This window comes from Scyliorhinus torazame, chromosome 15, assembly GCF_047496885.1.
Source record: "Scyliorhinus torazame isolate Kashiwa2021f chromosome 15, sScyTor2.1, whole genome shotgun sequence".
NCBI classification, from domain to species: domain Eukaryota; kingdom Metazoa; phylum Chordata; class Chondrichthyes; order Carcharhiniformes; family Scyliorhinidae; genus Scyliorhinus; species Scyliorhinus torazame.
In genome coordinates, this window is record NC_092721.1 from 115,048,315 (window position 1) to 115,067,904 (window position 19,590).

Here is a 19,590-nt window from a genome sequence, read left to right on the forward strand (position 1 = left end):
AATGCATTTTATTCAAACTTGTATCAAAGTAGGTTACAGCAAATAAACAAACTGGGAAACTTCTTCCCAACAATCAACTATACAATTTGCACAGATTTTTCTCCTTTTTCACTCCCCCCTCCCCATCAACCCCCCACCCCCTCTCCGACGAACAGCTCCTTAAACAAGGTCACAAACACCCCCACCTTTTCTCGAACTCCCCTGCTGAGCCCCTTAACTCATACTTTATCTTCTCTAACCGCAGGAAGTCATACAGGTCACCCAACCATGCTGATACCCCCGGTGGCAATGCCGACCGCCACTCCAGCAAAACTTGTCGCCATGCAATCAGAGAGGCAAAGGCCAAGCCTTCCTCCTCTCCATGAGCTCCGGCTTCACTGAAACCCCAAATATCGGCAACATAAGGGTCCGGGTCCATTCCCTCCTCCATTATCCTGGCCAAGACCGCGAACACCCCCACCCAGAATCTTCCCAATTTTTCACAACCCCAAAACATGTGTGCATGATTCGCTGGCCCCTACCCACACCTCTCCCACTCATTCTTGCCAGAGTCACCACCTTGAACTTTCAGGCTCATCCTTGCACAAGAGAAGGTTCCGTTTACCCTTCGCAGTGCCTCACTCCATACTCCCCAATTGACCTCCATTCCCAACTCCACTTCCCATTTCTCCTTGATCTTCACACCCGCTCACCTCCCTGCTCCCTCAGCCACTTATATATGTCCCCAATTCTTCCCTCCACTTCCACATCCGGAAGCAGCAGTCGCTACAGCAGGGTGTATCCCGGCAATCCAGGGAACCCCTTCCAGGCCTTTCGTGGAAAGTCCCTAACCTGTAGATACCTGAACTCTCTACCCTTGATGTGGAGATGCCGGCGTTGGACTGGGGTGAGCACAGTAAGAAGTCTTACAACACCAGGTTAAAGTCCAACAGGTTTGTTTCGATGTCACTAGCTTTCGGAGCGCTGCTCCTTCCTCAGGTGAATGAAGAGGCATGCTCCAGAAACATATATATAGACAGATTCAAAGATACCAGACAATGCTTGGAATGCGAGCATTAGCAGGTGATTAAATCTTTACAGATCCAGAGATGGGGTAACCCCAGGTTAAAGAGGTGTGAATTGTGTCAAGCCAGGACAGTTGGTAGGATTTCGCAGGCCAGATGGTGGGGGATGAATGTAATGTGACATGAATCCCAGGTCCCGGTTGAGGCCGCACTCATGTGTGCGGAACTTGGCTATAAGCTTCTGCTCGGCGATTCTGCGTTGTTGCGCGACCTGAAGGCCGCCTTGGAGAACGCTTACCCGGAGATCAGAGGCTGAATGCCCTTGACTGCTGAAGTGTTCCCCGACTGGAAGGGAACATTCCTGCCTGGTGATTGTCGCGCGATGTCCGTTCATTGGTTGTCGCAGCGTCTGCATGGTCTCGCCAATGTACCACGCTTTGTGACATCCTTTCCTGCAGCGTATGAGGTAGACAACGTTGGCCGAGTCGCACGAGTATGTACCGTGTACCTGGTGGGTGGTGTTCTCACGTGTAATGGTGGTATCCATGTCGATGATCTGGCACGTCTTGCAGAGATTGCCATGGCAGGGTTGTGTGGTGTCGTGGTCACTGTTCTGAAGGCTGGGTAGTTTGCTGCAAACAATGGTTTGTTTGAGGTTGCGCGGTTGTTTGAAGGCAAGTAGTGGGGGTGTGGGGATGACCTTGGCAAGATGTTCATCGTCATCAATGACGTGTTGAAGGCTGTGAAGAAGATGTCGTAGTTTCTCCGCTCCGGGAAAGTACTGGATGACGAAGAGTATTCTGTAGGTTGTGTCCCATGTTTGTCTTCTGAGGAGGTCGGTGCGTTTTTTTGCTGTGGCGCGTTGGAACTGTCGATCGATGAGTCGAGCGCCATATCCCGTTCGTACGAGGGCATCTTTCAACGTCTGTAGATGTCTGTTACGCTCCTCCTCGTCTGAGCAGATCCTGTGTATACGGAGAGCTTGTCCATAGGGGATGGCTTCTTTAATGTGTTTAGGGTGGAAGCTGGAGAAGTGGAGCATCGTGAGGTTATCCGTGGGTTTGCGGTAAAGCAACGTGCTGAGGTGACCGTCCTTGATGGAGACGAGTGTGTCCAAGAATGCAACTGATTTTGGAGAGTAGTCCATGGTGAGTCTGATGGTTGGATGGAACTTATTGATGTCATCGTGTAGTCGTTTCAGTGATTCTTCGCCGTGGGTCCAAAGGAAAAAAATGTAATCGATGTATCTGGTGTATAACGTCGGTTGAAGGTCCTGTGCGGTGAGTAGGTCTTGTTCAAACTTGTGCATGAAGATGTTGGCGCGAATTTGGTCCCCATGGCTGTTCCGTGCGTCTGGATGAAGAACTTGTTGTCGAAGGTGAAGACGTTGTGATCCAGAATGAAGTGGATGAGTTGCAGAATTGCATCTGGAGATTGGCAGTTGTCGGTGTTGAGTACTGAGGCTGTTGCAGCAATGCCGTCGTCATGGGGGATGCTGGTATAGAGTGCCGAGACGTCCATTGTGACGAGGAATGTTCCTAGTTCACCTGGTCCATGGGTGCTGAGTTTCTGTAGGAAGTCTGTCGTGTCGCGACAGAAGCTGGGCGTACCTTGTATGATGGGTTTCAAGATGCCCTCGATGTAGCCAGAGAGGTTCTCACACAGGGTCCCATTGCCTGAAACGATAGGACGGCCTGGTATGTTGGCCTTGTGTATTTTCGGGAGGCAGTAGAGATCTCCAATGCGGGGAGTACGTGGGATGAGATCACGTAGGGTGGTCTGAAGATCTGGATCCAAGGTCTTGATCAGTCTGTTAAATTGGCGGATGTGTTCCTTGGTCGGATCTGCGGGTAACTGTCTGTAGTGTTCTTGGTTGTTCAGTTGTCGGTATACTTCTTTGCAGTAGTCCGTTCTGTTCAGTATGACAGTAGCCCCTCCTTTGTCTGCTGGTTTGATGACGATGCTGCGGTTGGTCTTGAGAGCGCGGATGGCATTGCGTTGTGCTTGGGTGACGTTCGGGGCTGTCTTGTGAATGCGACTGATGAATCTGGGATTGACGCGACTCCTGACGGCTTGAGCATACATGTCGAGTCTAGGGCAGGGGCCTTCCGGAGGGGTCCAATTCGACTCTTTCCTCTTCGGTTGCCGCACCGCAGATCTCTCGGTCTGCTGTTCCGGTTCATTGGTAGTCTGCTTGGGTTCGCTGTTGGCCTCTTGGGGTCTGTGGAAGAATTCCCGGAGCCTCATTCGCCTGGTGAATTCCTCCGTGTCTGCCGCGAGACTGATGGGGTCCATTTTGGTAGTAGTGCAGAAATTGAGCCCTCTGCTGAGGACTTCGATTTCGTCTGGTTGAAGGGTGTAGTCTGACAAGTTGACAATAGATTTCCCTGTATTGTTTTCTACTGTGGTACCGGGGGTGGCTTGGTTGCTGCTGGTGGTGATGCAGAGTTTCTCAAGCTTCCTGTTCTTGGTGTGCATATAGGTGGCATAGTATTGTTGTCTCATCTGTTTGGCGGTGTTCCGCAGCTGGTCTGCTGCGTCCTGAGCGCAAGTTGAGAATATGGCCTCTATCTTGGTTTCCAGGTTGCGTCGTCTGACGTAGAGCTGGCGTACGAGGTGGTTGAGGAGAGTGCGACGGCAGAGTCTCTCAGCGTAGTCTGTGTTGTAGGTCGACTTGAGTGGGTTTGTGATCTCTACTGTTCCACTGTGATCTCTACCCCTTGGCAGTGCTACCCTCTCCCTTAGCTCCTCCAGACTGGCGAACACTTCCTCCAAATACAAATCCCTCACCTTGACCAGCCCCACTTCCCACCACCTCCTGTCTACACTATCCATCCTCCCTGGCTCAAACCCATGATTCTCGCACAGCGGCGTTAGCACCAACATCCCTTCCATCCTAAAATGCCTCCTCAGCTGATTCCATATCTTCACCGTGGACTGCACCACTGGGCTCCCTGAATACCTACTTGGAGCCATTGTCGATGCTGCCGTCACCATTGCCCTCAAACTAGATCCCTTACACGATTCCCCCTCCATCCTAACCAACTCTACCCCTTCTCCTTCCCACCACCGCCGCACCTTGTCCACATTCGCTGCCCAATAATAATGAAGCAAGTTTGGCAACGCCAACCCCCCCTGCTGCCTCTGCCGCAGGGTCCTCCCCACCTTCCCTGCCCAAACAAAGTCAGAGATGATTGTGTCCACTATCCGTATAAAGATCAGGAAAGCCTGAAATATAAACAAGAACCTCGGCAGAATATTCACTTTCACCACTTGGACCCTCCCAGCCAACGTTAAGTGCAGTGTATCCCACCTCTTAAGATCCGCCCTGTCCTCCTCCACCAGCTTCGTTAAGTTCCACTTATGGAGCCCCGTCCATTCTCTCGCTACCTGAATCCCCAAGTACCTAAACCTATCCCTCGCTCCCGTAAATGGCATCCCCCCTAAATTAGCCCGCTGTGTCAGCTCCTTTAACCGGAATACCTCACTTTTCCCCACATTCAGCTTGTATCCCGAGAACTCTCCAAACCTCCCCAACAGGCCCATAATCCTTCCCACACTCTCCAACGGATCCGAAACATACAGCAGGAGGTCATCGGCATAGAACAACACCCGATGCTACCTCTGTCCCCTCATTATCCCCTGCCACTCTGCCGACCCCGAGAGCCATCAGCAATGGCTCTATGACCAGCGCAAACAGCAGCGACGACAGCGGGCACCCCTGCCTCGTACCCCTGTGTAAGTCAAAGCTTTGTGAGCTCATATCATTCGTCCTCACCCTCGCTCTTGGCGCCACAGACAGCAACCGCACCCATGCCACAAAACTCGGCCCGAACCCAAATCTTCCCAAAACTTCGAACAGTACCGCCACCCCACTCGATCAAATTCTTTCTCCGTGTCCATGGACACCACCACCTCCGGAACCAGAGCTCTCGACGGATTCATCACCACATTCAACAGCCATTTTATATTACTTGCGAGCTGCCTGCCCTTCATGAAGCCTGTTTGATCTCTGCAACCACCCCCGGGACACAATCCTCCATTCTCCCCACCAACAACTTAGCCAATACTTTCACATCCGTGTTCAATAGTGATATGGGTCTATACGACCCACATTCCACCTGATCCTTCCCTTTTTTTGAGATTAGTGTGATTACTGCCTGCTTCATAGTCTCCGGCAACTCCCCCTTCTCCAGTGCTTCATTAAACGCCCCCAACAGATATGGTGCCAGGTCCACTGCAAATTCCTTATAAAATTCTGCCGGGTACCCATCTGGCCCAGGGGCCTTCCCCGATTTCATACCCCTGATACGATCCAGCACCTCCCTCAGTCCCAGGGGCTCCTCCAACGCCTGCCTCTTTGCTTCCTCCACTTGGGGAAATTCCAGCTCGTCCAGAAACCGCCCCATGTCCCCCTCCTCTCCTCCTGGGTCTGCCTCATAAAGTCCCTGGTAATACTCTCTAAATGCCTCATCTATCTTCCCTCGCTCTGACACCACATCCCCAGTCCGGATCGTCAATATTTCCCTGGACGCAGCCTGTCCCCGCAGCTGGTGCGCCAGCATGCGGCTCGCCTTCTCCCCATACTCGTATTGCACCTCTCTTGCCCTACGCAGTTGCCCTACCGTCCTCCCTGTTGTCAGCCTGTCAAATTGCCCCTGTAACCTTTTCCTCCTCGCCAATCCCTCCACGGTGGGCACTCTCGAATATTCCCTGTCCACCTCCACTATCTCGCTCACTAGACGGTCATGTTCCGCCCTCCTTTCCTTATTCGCACGAACCGTAAATGCGATAATTTCTCCCTGGACCACTGCCTTCAGTGCGTCCCAAAAAATGCCCGCCGACGCCTCCCCATTCTGATTGAAATCGATCAGACTGTTGATAAATAACTAAAATCCTCTCCAACAGAAAATTGAGTGATTTAATTGCAGTATTATTTAAATATTTAAATAGAGTAAGAAAAAAACATTTCTTCTAGTGAGAGAATCCTGAATAAGGAAGCACACTTGAAAATTAGAATTAGGCCACTCAGGGATGATGTTATGAAATACTTCTTCACACAAATGGTAATGGAAACTTAACCTATCCATATCCATTTGTAAATTTCTTATTTCCTCATTGCAACTTGCTTTCCCACTTATTTTAATATCATCTGCAAATTTGGCTATTGTATATTCTATCTCTGCATCAAAGTCATTAATACAGATTGTAAATAGTTGGGGCCCCGAACCCTGCGGCACACCACCAGTTACAGCTTGCTAACCAGAAAAAGACACGTTTAATCCCACTCGCTGCTTTCTGTTTGTTAGCCAATCCGCTATCCAAGCTAATATATTACCAGAACTCCGTGGGATCCTTCCTTGTACATTAACCTTTTGTGCGGCACTTTATCAAATGCCTTCTGGTAATCCAGACAGACTACATCTAAAGGACCCCCATTAGGCCTATACTGAGCTTGTTACAACATCTTCGAAGAATTCTAGAAAATTAATCAAACATGATTTACCCTTCATAAAAGCATGCTAACTCTGATGGATTGTGTTTTGACTTTCCAAATGTCCCATTAATACTTCCTTAATAGTGGATTCCGACAGTTTCCCAATGACAGATGCTAAACTAACTGATGTAAGTTTCTTACTTTCTGCCTTTCTCCCTTTTTGAACAGGGGCCTTTTTCCAATCCAGTGGAACCTTTCCAGAATCCAGGGAAATTTGGAATATTGTAACAAATGCCTCCAATATCTCTATTGTTACTTCTTTTAAGACTCTAGGATGTAGGCCATTAGGTCCTGGGGACTGGTGTGCCTTTAATCCCAATAATCTGCTCAGTACTTTTTCCTAAGTGATGGCAATTGTTTCAAATTCCTCCTTTTCAACCTCTGCACATAGTTACTATTAATGGTTCTCGTGTCACCACGAAATACGAGGCAAAATATTGATTTAGTGTCTCTGCCATTTCTGTGCTCCCCATTATTAACTATCCAGTCTTCTGCTCCAAAGGACCAACATTGACTTTAGCTACTCTTTTCCTTTTTGTATACTTTTAGAATCTTTTGCTATTGGTCTTTAACAGTTTCCCAATCCTCCAGTCTGCCACTGACTGTTGCAATATATGCCTTAGCTTTTGCTAATGTTACATTTAATCTCCTTGTTTAGCCCCCACCCCCAAAAGAATTAAATAGATCAGATATAACATGTTGGGCTGGATTTTGTGGTCATCAGTGGGGCAAAAGCACTCGCTGCTAACCTCGAAGAAAGTCAACCACAAAGATCTAACCAATCTTTGTGGCATGGTTTTTGCCCCTTCCCAATGGCAGTTAAATTCTGCATCAAGTTACGGGCATGTGTTTACGAGCATCACCAGTGATGTCAATAAACATCTAAGGATCTAATCACATTGAAGTATTCACAGAGCAAACCAGGATATTAAAACGACTGATTCCCTTCACTTTTAATTTAAATTTTGAGACAGCAAAATAAATGATGATAGGATTTAGATAATCTTTCTTCCCTTCTGGAATATATTTTAGTTGGAAGGAATTAAATGTCTCCCTAAATATCCCCTGCAGTTCATCAACTGTCCAACCTTTTAGTCTTTCTGCCCAGTCCACTCGGGTCAAATCTGTCACGCCGATGTAATTACCTTGGTTTAACACCAGAACACCAATATGGGACTCAAGTTCATTTCCCTCAAACTGAATTTTAAATTCAAGCATGCGATGATCACTTATGAATCACTTTCTATTCATTCTCTTGTATTTCCTCATACTAGCCATCTGAATTATTCCAACTCTTGTATGAGCAGTTTCTGAAATTTTGTGCACACTACACTGGCTGTATTCACAATCTATCCAATCACCTATTCAAAAAACATTTTCCAAATATGGCTTGCCGAAAATCCATGTGTACTTATCCCCTCCAAATTATCTTCTCCAAATTAGCCCCGCAATGTTTGCACAGAGCACAGTACAAGTCCAGATTTAGCTGTCCTCCGCTATTGTACTTTTAAGATTTAGAAATTCTAGTTAGGGGTAGCTAGGAAGATAAGATGACTGAAAGAAATAATTAATTAGCCACAGTAGACATATTGCGCAATATTGTAAAATGACCTACGTGGGTCAGAAATGTCTATTCCTCAAGAGATATAGCTAAATGTAATTTGCTTACAGGGAACTAGTAAATGAGCAAATATATTCTTTCTTGCTCCAATTATATTTAAATAATTTAATGTAATTTAGTTCACTTTTAGAATGGACATTTTTGTTAACTGCATATAAAAGAATAAAATATATTACCTTGCCAGAGTTTCATACAAAATTGAGGCCACTTCTTTGTAGGCTTTGAAGTTATAGCTGACAGCCTGAAGGTCAGGGCATAGTTGCTTTGCTTGTCCAAAAAACATGCCATTCTTAATACCAATCCGTCTGCCATAGAATGACAATAAAACCAATTATATGCATATTTGTATTAAAAAGAAAATTGGTAAAACTAAATAGAAGATTCTGAATGGAGGAATATATTCAGACTCCCACCACGTCCAATTTTCCAAGTTCCATTAACAGTCTATCTAACAGGATGTTTTGGGTCTTTATGATATCCCACGGTTCCACTTACATTGGTCCAGATTTACCATTATTGGATAGCATTTATATAAATAGTTACTGAAGCAATAAAGACATTTATCAAGTAACTATCCTAAGAACAAGACTTAAATAAATCAGGTATAACCTATTGGACTGGATTTTGTGGTCAGCAGTGAGGCAAAATGCTTGCTGCCAACCACGAAGAAAGCCATCCACAAAGATCTAACCAATCTCAGTGGCATGGTTTCCCCCCCTTCCCAACAGCAGTTAAATTCTGGCACCAAGTTCATGGCATGTCTGAGTGTAGCACCATTGATGTCAACAAGCAGCCAATTATCTAATCACATTGAAGTATTCGCATACAGCAAACCAGGATATTAAAACTACTGAACCCCTTTATTTTTAATTAACATTTTCAGACAGCAAAATAAGTGATGATGGGATTTAGACAGAAACTAAAATAGTAACATAAACCTTTTTCAAAATGTATTTTTTTCATACTGGAGAAATTTGTCATTCCACAAATATTAACTTTTTAGGGCCAGAGGAGGGTAGCAATAACTATGAAGTTAATATAATAATAATCTTTATTATTATTGTCACAAGTAGGCTTACATTAACACTGCAATGAAGTTACTGTGAAAATCCCCTAGTCGCCATACTCCGGCGCATGTTCGGACACACAGAGGGAGAATTCAGAATGTCCAAGCACGTCTTTCGGGACCTGTGGGAGGAAACCGGAGCACCTGGAGGAAACCCAGCAGACACGGGGGGAACGTGCAGACTCCGCACAGATAGTGACTCAAGCGGGAATCGAACCTGGGACCCTGGCACTGTGAACCAAAAGTGCTAACCACTGTGCTACCGTACTGCCCAAAACCTAGTTCCACCTCAAGTCAAAGATTATAACAATTTCAAGGATTATTAAAACAAGTCTAACAGCATAGAAATGGGGGGTTTTCAGTTGATCATGGCTACAATGGCGATTGCAGTCAGTGGGGACTCCACATTACATCATATGGAAAACATAAGAATTACTGATAGCAGTGTTTGGATTTGTGTGTCACGCTGCACATATGCAAGCTCCCAAAGGTGGCAGTTTCAGTGGAGCAATTTTGGCACACATCACAATTTTGCTATTATTACCTCAAAATCTGGGTCATATGATATGAAATGTACAAATCTATTATTATATACCTTTTTAGAATTAGCCTGCAAATCAAACTGCTTTTATTTACCTAGCTTCATAGCTGCAGGATGCAATTTCTGCCATTGACAAAGCGACCACATCCATGCTAGTACCATTCACACAGGCAGGATTTGGATATTCCCAGGTATTGTCATCCAATTTATCAGGCACTTTTTTCTCTTCTATGGAAGAAATGAAATGCAAAATTATCACTTTGCACCCGATTTTAGTTGTATCCATTTTTCTCTCCCATATTAAAATTGAAATCCCAGAAAAGTATTATGGGATCCAAAGAGGTTATCCAAATAACCTCTTTACGTTAATAATTTAAAAGTGCAGAAACGGAAGGGGTAATGAGCTGGACATTGAGGTTGTTTGCTTGAAAACCTGAAGAAAATAAGTCATTCCCCTTGACTTAATTCTTTAATCGATAAATAACTCTGACCCAACTTTTCTGTCTAAATCCCATCATCACTTATTTTGCTGTCTGAAAATGTTAATTAAAAATAAAGGGGTTCAGTAGTTTTAATATCCTGGTTTGCTGTATGCGAATACTTCAATGTGATTAAATAAGTGAGTGTCATACTGGCATTACAGCACCCCCCTGCCTACACCATTAACATCATCAAACAAGCTCATTATATATACCTTTCTCATTAACAAAGTATTTTATTTGTTCCCTTCAAAATCTGCAAAAACCATCCATTGATAAAGTACATTTAGCCTGGGCTACCCAATTGAGTCCAGTAATTTATATTCCTGCACATTTTGATTTAAGTTTATAATTCACAAGGCTTCATGCTTCAGTGTTCTCTACAATAAGATAGCAGCTTGAAATCAATCTGGACAATAGTGAAAAAGTATTAATTAGGTATTCAGTAGGAGAATCATTATGTGCACTTGCAAAATTTAACATTTCTGCTTAAAAACTTGTTAGTGGCCCTATTTTTAATCTCCAAGGAAAGTCCATGCAAAACAATCCCTTTTGAGTGTCTGGCACCAGAGTGTTCAAAACACAATAGGATGGCATTTAACTTTTATTGTTAAGTCAAGAAAGGATGACAGTGGATCTTACAGCCACTATCTAACCGAACTGATTTTTATTTTCACTGACATCAATGGAAAAAAAACAGACGTGTTGTGAAACAGGCAGCAGATTTCCTACTGCCCATTTAGTATCCAGTGGGCCAACGTAAAAATTTCTCAAGTTGGGTCAGAGTTATTTATCGATTAAAGAATGTGTCAAGGGGAATGACTTATTTTCTTCAGGTTTTCAAGCAAACAACCTAAATGTCCAGCTCATTACCCCTTCCGTTTCTGCACTTTTAAAAGAAACTTGCGAATATATTTTGCTTTAGAAATTAACCCTTAAACATAACTAAATTCCAAACTTCTTTCCATGAAAAATCCAAATGACCATAAATCCCAAAATATGACAAGTATACCAATTGAAAGCTATGAAATTTTACATTAATTGAAGATAAATACACACTACAACAATGCTAAATGCTTACCTGTCTGGCCTTTCTTCAGCTTCTTTTGGTAATATTGCATTTCAAACTGTGGGTTAGTGCTTGGTCGGATCGTCATGCGACCATGACCTCTGTTGTGAGTAACAGCTACTGGTCTTCCTACAAAGCAGAAAAAGAAAACATTTATTTCACTTTTTCTGTACTTCACATAAAGCGAAACTCAAAAAGGCAAAGAACACAAAGAAGGTGAATTATAGAAATGAACGTTCAATACAGAATGGGTACACATGGAACTTCCATGTTCAGAAGCTTTCCTTGAACAAAGAACAAAGAAACGTACAGCACAGGAACAGGCCCTTCGACCCTCCAAGCCCGCGCCGACCATGCTGCCCGACTAAACTACAATCTTCTACACTTCCTGGGTCCGTATCCCTCTATTCCCATCCTATTCATGTATTTGTCAAGATGCCCCTTAAATGTCACTATCGTCCCTGCTTCTACCACCTCCTCCGGTAGCGAGTTCCAGGCACCCACTACCCTCCGTGTAAAAAAAAAACTTGCCTCGTACATCTACTCTAAACCTTGCCCCTCGCACCTTAAACCTATGTCCCCTAGTAATTGACTCCTCTACCCTGGGGAAAAGCCTCGGACTATCCACTCTGTCTATGCTCCTCAGAATTTTGTAGACCTCTATCAAGTCGCCCCTCAACCTCCGTCGCTATCCGCAATTCCACCAACCTTTGTGTCGTCTGCAAACTTACGAATCAGACCAGTTACATTTTACTCCAAATCATTTATATATATTACGAACAGCAACGGTCCCAGCACTGATCCCAGCGGAACAGCACAAGTCACAGCCCTCCAATTAGAAAAGCACCCTTCCATTGCTACTCTCTGCCTTCTATGACCTAGCCAGTTCTGTATCCACCTTGCCAGCTCACCCCTGATCCCGTGTGACTTCACCTTTTGTACCAGTCTACCATGAGGGACCTTGTCAAAGGCCTTACTGAAGTCCACATAGACCACATCCACTGCCCTACCTGCAATCATCTTTGTGACCTCTTCGAAAAACTCTATCAAGTTAGTGAAACAGGACCTCCCCTTCACAAAACAATGCTGCCTCTCACTAATACGTCCATTCGCTTCCAAATGGGAGTAGATCCTGTCTCGAAGAATTCTCTCCAGTAATTTCCCTACCACTGACGTAAGGCTCACCGGCCTGTAGTTCCCTGGATTATCCTTGCTACCCTTCTTAAACAGAGGAACAACATTGGCTATTCTCCAGTCCTCCGGGACATCCCCTGAAGACAGTGAGGATCCAAAGATTTTTGTCAAGGCCGCAGCAATTTCCTCTCTAGCCTCCTTCAGTATTCTGGGGTAGATCCCATCAGGCCCTGGGGACTTATCTACCTTAATATTTTTCAAGACACCCAACACCTCGTCTTTTTGGATCTCAATGTGACCCAGGCTATCTACACACCCTTCCCCAGAATCAACATCCACCAACTCCTTCTCTTTGGTGAATACTGATGCAAAGTATTCATTTAGTACCTCGCCCATTTCCTCTGGCTCCACACATAGATTCCCTTGCCTATCCTTCAGTGGGCCAACCTTTTCCCTGGCTACCCTCTTGCTTTTTATGTAAAATGCCATGGGATTTTCCTTAACCCTATTTGCCAATGCCTTTTCGTGACCCCTTCTAGCCCTCCTGACTTCTTGCTTAAGTTCCTTCCTACTTTCCTTATACTCCACACAGGCTTAGTCTGTCCCCAGCCTTCTAGCCCTAACAAATGCCTCCTTTTTCTTTTTGACGAGGCCTACAATATCTCTCATTATCCAAGGTTCCCGAAATTTGCCGTATTTATCCTTCTTCCTCTTTTCCAAAATCTGTCTACCTATCTGCTCCTTTATCTCCCGCTGGCTGTTGGGAGGCCTGTGGTAAACCCCAACATTGTGACTGCATCCTTCTTATTCCTGATCTCTACCCATATAGCCTCACCGCCCTCTGAGGTGTCTTCCCGTAGTACAGCTGTGGTATTCTCCCAAACCAGCAGGGCAACTCCGCCACCCCTTTTACATCCCCCTCTATCCCACCTGAAACATCTAAATCCTGGAACGTTTAGCTGCCAATCCTGTCCTTCCCTCAACCAGGTCTCTGTATTGGCAACAACATCATAGTTCCAAGTACTAATCCAAGCTCTTAAGTTCACCTGCCTTACCCGCAATACCTCTTGCATTAAAACATATGCACTTCAGGCCACCAGACCCGCTGTGTTCAGCAACATCTCCCCGTCTGCTCTGCCTCAGAGCCATACTGGCCCTATCCCCTAGTTCTCCTTCAGTGCTTTCACCTTCTGACCTATTGCTCCGGAGCCCACCCCCCTGCCATACTAGTTTAAACTCTCTAGTGTGACACGAGCAAACTTCGCGGCCAGGATATTCATGCCTCTCCAGTTTAGATGCAACCAGTCCTTCTTATACAGGTCACACCTGCCCCGGAAGAGCTCCCAGTGGTCCAGATAACGGAAACCCTCCCTCCTACACCAGCTGTTTAGCCACAGGTTTAGCTTGAGCTGGGCAAAGAAGATTGCTTTGACAGTCGAGACTCTGACATCCTAAGCACATGGCCGGCCCAGTAAAGTTGGTTTCATGGCCTCGATGCTGGTGTTCTTGGCTCCTTCAAGGACACTGATGCTAGTATGCCTGTCCTCCCGGCTGATGCAGCGAATCTGTATCAGGCAGTGTTGATCGTACCTCTCCAAGGCCTTGGGGTGGCACCTGTACATAGTCCACATTTTTGAGCTGTATAGTAGAATTGGGAGGACGACTGTCGTATACACGAGGATCCTGGTGTCAGCAAGTGTAGGAATTACACAATAAATGGTAGAACTCTTGCGAGTACTGACAGGTGGAGAGATCTGGGCATGCATGTTCACCGATCACCGAAAGTGGTAACGCATGTGGATAAGGTGGTCAAGAAGGCATACGGCTTCTTTCTCTGCGGCCTGGAGAAGCGCGCGCCTAGCTGTGGCCGAGACTTCCGCTGCAATCCAGCACCATCCGACATCAGGACGCCACACGTCCACTCAAAATGTCGGAACAGATGACCCTTCGGGGGACCCTGAAAGGCCACAATGGCTGGGTGACACAGATCGCCATGACCCTGCAGTTTCCCGACATGATCCTGTCCGCGTCCTGAGATAAAACTGTTATGTGGAAGCTAACGAGGGATGAGACCAGCTATGGTGTCCCCCAGCATTCCCTCTGTGGCCACTCTCACTTTATTAGTGATGTAGTCATTTCTTCTGATGGTCAATTTGCTCTTTCCGGCTCCTGGGATGTACTGAGCATTGCCTTTTCAGCAGATAATCGCCAAATAGTATCTGGTTCCTGTGACAAGACTGTCAAATTGTGGAACACCCTGGGAGTTTGCAAATACACAATCCAGGATGAATGCCACACTAAGTGGGTTTCTTGTGTTCGCTACTCACCAAATAGCCACAACCCCATCATAGTCTCCTATGGCTGGGACAAACTAGTTAAGGTTTGGAACCTAGCCAATTGCAAACAAACTGAAAACAAATCATATTGGGTACCCTGGCTATCTGATACATTAACCGTTTCTCCCGATGGATCCCTTTGGGCTTCTGGAGGCAAGGATGGTCAAGCCATGTTGTGGGAACTCAATGAAGGCAAACATCTGTACACCTTGGATGGTGGTGACATCATCAATGCCTTGTGCTTTAGCCCCAGTAGGTATTGGCTCTGTGCTGCCATTGGTCCAAGCATTAAGATTTGGGACCTGGAAGGAAAAATTATAGTAGATGAACTGTGCCAGGAAGTGATTAGCACTAGCAGTAAAGCGGAACCTCCACAGTGCACATGTCTGGCATGGTCTGCAGATGGACAGACATTGTTTGCTGGCTACACTGATAACCTCATCAAGAGTGTGGCAGGTCACCATTGGAACAAGATGAAGTGTTTCTTCTAAGACGATACAGAGGATCTTTACTTGTTCAAACTGATCTGAAATAAAATATACCCGTTTTCAACCTGTATCTGAATCTCAAAAAAAAAAGGCATACGGCATGCTGGCCTTCATCGGTCGGGGCATTTAGTATAAAAATTGGCAAGTCATGTTGGAGCTGTTAAGCCTCATTTGGAATATTGTGTACAATTCTGGTCGCCACACTACCAGAAGGATGTGGATGCTTTGGAGAGGATACAGAAGCGGTTTACTAGGATGTTGCCTGGTATGGAGGACATTAGCTAGGAGGGGAGATTGACGAATGTGATATAAAATAGTTACTTTAAAGATATTAGTTACTGTAATGTAGATATAGGCCGGTCTAATTCATGTTAGTTCACAGACAAAGGATTTCAGAGAGCATGGCAAAGGAGGGGGGATGGGGTGTTTAGAGTATGAGGAGAAAAGGATGCTGGGTAATAAGAGGCCAGGGGAAGGGATGAGAAGTGAGCCAATTAGGCTGTATGGCCATGTCAGGAGGGGTATAGGATAACCTATGGGAATCGTGTATGTGAAACTTGATGCCATTTGAATGTGTTGGTAGAGATTTCTTTGTTCTACAGAATCACTCGATTCTGGAGACCCAGGAGGCAGCTTGCGTTCTGGGTTTGTGTGAAACGAGTCAGACTTGCACGTCAAATAAAAATAACTAATGCTATGCCTACAAATCCATCTCATGTTTTATTGAGGCCAGACTGCCGGGTAAAGAATTTATTATTTCTCAAGATTAGATAAACTCGGTCTGTTCTCACTGGAATGACGGAGGTTGATATGCGAACTGATAGAGGTTCTTCAAGATTATGAGTGGCATGTACTGAGTGGATAGTCAGATGCTCTTTCCTATGGTAGGAGAGTCAAGTACTAGGGGACATAGGTTTAAAATGTGTGGGGAAAAGTTTAGAACAGATGTGCGAGGCAAGTTTTTTTATACAGAGGGTGGTAAATATATGGAACGCGCTGCCTGGGAGGTGGTGGGAGCAGGTATGATAGCGGCATTTAAGGGATATCTAGCTAAATATATGAATAGGATGGGATTGGAAGGATACGGACTCCGAAAGTGCAAGTGGTTTTAGTTTAGGCAGGTACCATAGTCGGCGCAGGCTTGGAGGGCCGAAGGGCCTGTTCCTCTGCTGTATTGTTCTTTGTTTCTTCTTAGAACAGATGTAACGATCATTGTTCTTTGGCATCCGAAGGAGGCGCATGCAGTTCCACGTTTGGTGGGGTTTATCCATTGATATTGATGGAGCGAGGGACTGGATCTTGCCCTGGGTGGATTGGTAAAATACTGGAGTCTTCTTCAGGTTGAGGCTCAAACGGATTCTTTCGTATGCTTCTGCGAAGGTGTCAAGCATGGTTTGGAGATTCTCATCTGAGAATAGAGATGGCGATGTCATTCGCATGCTGAAGTTCTGCCAGCAATGTCAGTATCGCTTTCTTCTTGGGTTTTAAATGGTTAAGTTGATAAATTTAAATCCATCCTGTAGACCAGTATTCTTCAAACTTTTTTTCCAGGCACCCATTTTTACCAACCAGCCAACCTTCGGGACCCAACCCGGCCGACTTTTGCTGCCCACACCGGCCGATCTGCGCGACCCACCATTTTCTCTTACCTGGTTTGCTGCTGACAAAAATGGAGGAAATGGTTTTGGGTCCCTTTGGCACTCGTACACGCTCCTCCAATGGAACCTGTTGGATGAAGGTGATGCCTTCCGGTGTCGAAAAATATGGAGTCTCCATCTGTCCAAAGTTCTGCATTTTTTTCCTGTAAAGTTTTATCAAATAAAACCCACCCGAACTTGTAAAAAAAAAAAAAATTAAATGAATAAAATAAAAATTAAATGAATAAAATAAATGAATAAAACCCCTCCGAACTTATAAAACAAAAAGCTGTGATTGTTTAAAAAAAAAAGTGGTCACACTGCGCATGCATGCCCATTCAGAGGCGCGCATGCGCATAGTTTTGCGCATGCGCGCCGATGATCGAGCATGCATGCGCGGTGCGGCCGCATTTTTTTTTTTTAAAACGTGTTTGCGGCCATTTTGAAGGCTGCTTGCAGCTGGCGTTAACAGCCGGCTGCTCCGCGCAGATTTGCGCGATTGGGAGCGCCGCGACGGACGGCTCCGCGACCCTCCTGCAGCCCACCCGCAGGTCGCGCCCCCGTATTTGACAATGCCTGATGTAGACGATGTCCACTCCACTGGGAAGCTTGCTCTTGACAAGGTGAAGGATGGTAAAGATGAAGAAAAGGGTGATGGCACATCCCTGCCTGACTCCAGTCTAGACTTCGAAGGTTTCCGTTGGTCAGAGCTGTCACCGACATCTTGTAGTGGAGGACTGCCTGTTCTCCTCGTAGCTGCGTGGGTTTCCTCCGGGTGCTCTGGTTTCCTCCCACAAGTCCCGAAAACGTGATGTTAGGTAATTTGGACATTGAATTTTTCCTCAGTGTACCCGAACAGGCACTAGAATGTGGTGACTAGGGGATTTTCACAGTAACTTCATTACATTGTTAATGTAAGCCTACTTGTGACAATAAAAATTATTATTATTATGCTGATGAATTTCTCCATACAGCTGGCCTTAAACAGGGGCTTCCATAGACTTTCTGACTGATTGAGCGAAAAGCGTTGGCCAGATTGATGAAGGCCATGTAGTGGTTGATGTTGCACCTGGCATTTCTCTTGAAGTTGCCGAGCAGTGAAAATTATGTCCGCTGTTCCATAGTTTGATCAGAAGCCACACTGACATTTCTTCAGAGACTAGGAGAAGGCGGCTAGCGAGGATTTGGGCGATGATGTTCCCGGCAATGCAGAAGAGAGATTCCTCAGTAGTTCCCACATTCCACTGTGTCTCCTTTCTTGAAGAAAGTGGTAAGTTTCATATAAAGAAATGAGCTGTACCAGTGATCAGATCAAGGTCAAAATAAGGTTAAAGTCTGATAGGTAAAAGGCCATTTTAATATAAATTTTAAAGCCCAGTCTTTAATACCCATTTTAAAATAAGCATTTCAGTATTCATAACCGTAGGTCATGACAAAACACATAACTTAAACAGAGGAACAAAGCTTGACACATCCACAAACTAGTTGCAACATTTTTACTGACAATATGAACTGACTATTGTTCCAATGAACAGATTTCATATTAAGAAATGAGCTGGACCATAATCAGATCAAGGGCGAAATAAGCACCATAGCAATGTGAAGCCACCATTGTTCAGAATATGGATAAAATGAGTCAGCAGAAAACCAGTAAGAACCAGACTCGATTACAGCACAAAATCACATTCCATAGCACACACAAATATTCAAACATGAAACATTTAAAACTTATGTTGCGCATTGAGGATTGACAGTTAACTATCCAATCAAATGTATTTGAAACTCACCCAAACCAATTAAGACGACAGAGGTATGGACAGATGGCCTCAGACTGATAACATTTTCCTTAAACATGAGAGTTCGGACAGCCATTTTCTATCCAGGATCACTCTATACTTTGATCTAACTACTTGCTATCCTTATTTTCGTATTTTCCCTTTTCCACTCTAACTCTTGAAGTCCGCGCAAGCTGTTTTGCTTTAAGCAAGAAACCATTTCTCTATTATTTTTGAACGTTAAAATTGTTTTATAAATTACTTCTCTAAGTCTTTTGCTGGCAAGGCTTTATTGAGAATGGATTTAAGTTTCTCTCAATTGTAATCAGTAGAGGCAATGAAAGATTCTTACTTGCATCCGAGAAGTGTAACTCAAATTTCTACCGAGTTTTAAAGTGTATGCGAGACTGCACTTGAACCGCATGGTAGATCGGCAGGACCTTCTTCTCTGTTCCAGAATTTCAGCAACAGCTGATGGAGATAACAGGTGATCTCTTCTCCAAGTTTGAAAATCTTCTCTGGGATCCCTTTCACCCCTGCGGGTTTTCCATTCTTCATGTGTTTAATAAGTTTGTTTTTGCTTCGTGGGAGCTCAAGATCATCTTTGATGGGGCGCTGGGAGATTTCCTCAAACACGTCCTCATCTATGGTTCAGCAGTTCTTGGAAGTGTTCTCTCCATCAAAGGCTGATGTTTTCTCGGTCTTTCAAGAGGGTTCTGATCTTACTCCACACTGGTTTGAGGCCTAGTGTATTGGGTCCATATATTGCCTTGGAAGCACTGAAGAAGCTCAGAGTGTCATGTTTGTCAGCGAAGAGTTGCAGCTCCTTCGCTTCCTCAGTCCACCATTGGTTCTTAATTTTCCTAGTTCTTCTTAGGGGCAGCACGGTAGCATAGTGGTTAGCACAGTTGCTTCACAGCTCCAGGGTCCCAGGTTCGATTCC

At 45.1% G+C, this 19,590-nt stretch overlaps 1 protein-coding gene and 1 pseudogene across 2 annotated transcripts in view; one reads left to right on the forward strand and one right to left on the reverse strand.

Annotated features, from left to right (window-relative positions):
• Nucleotides 1-19,590, reverse strand: part of rev1 (REV1 DNA directed polymerase) — a 232,101-nt gene that overhangs the window by 144,377 nt on the left and 68,134 nt on the right. For both annotated transcript variants that reach the window (XM_072476592.1, XM_072476593.1), the window contains 3 exons: nt 11,290-11,406; nt 9,825-9,957; nt 8,299-8,427 (listed from right to left, as the gene is read on the reverse strand). In XM_072476592.1, coding sequence (XP_072332693.1) covers nt 8,299-8,427; nt 9,825-9,957; nt 11,290-11,406 — 379 coding nt within the window. The remainder of the gene's footprint in view (nt 1-8,298; nt 8,428-9,824; nt 9,958-11,289; nt 11,407-19,590) is intronic.
• LOC140391754 (small ribosomal subunit protein RACK1 pseudogene) lies at nt 14,339-15,224 on the forward strand (annotated as a pseudogene).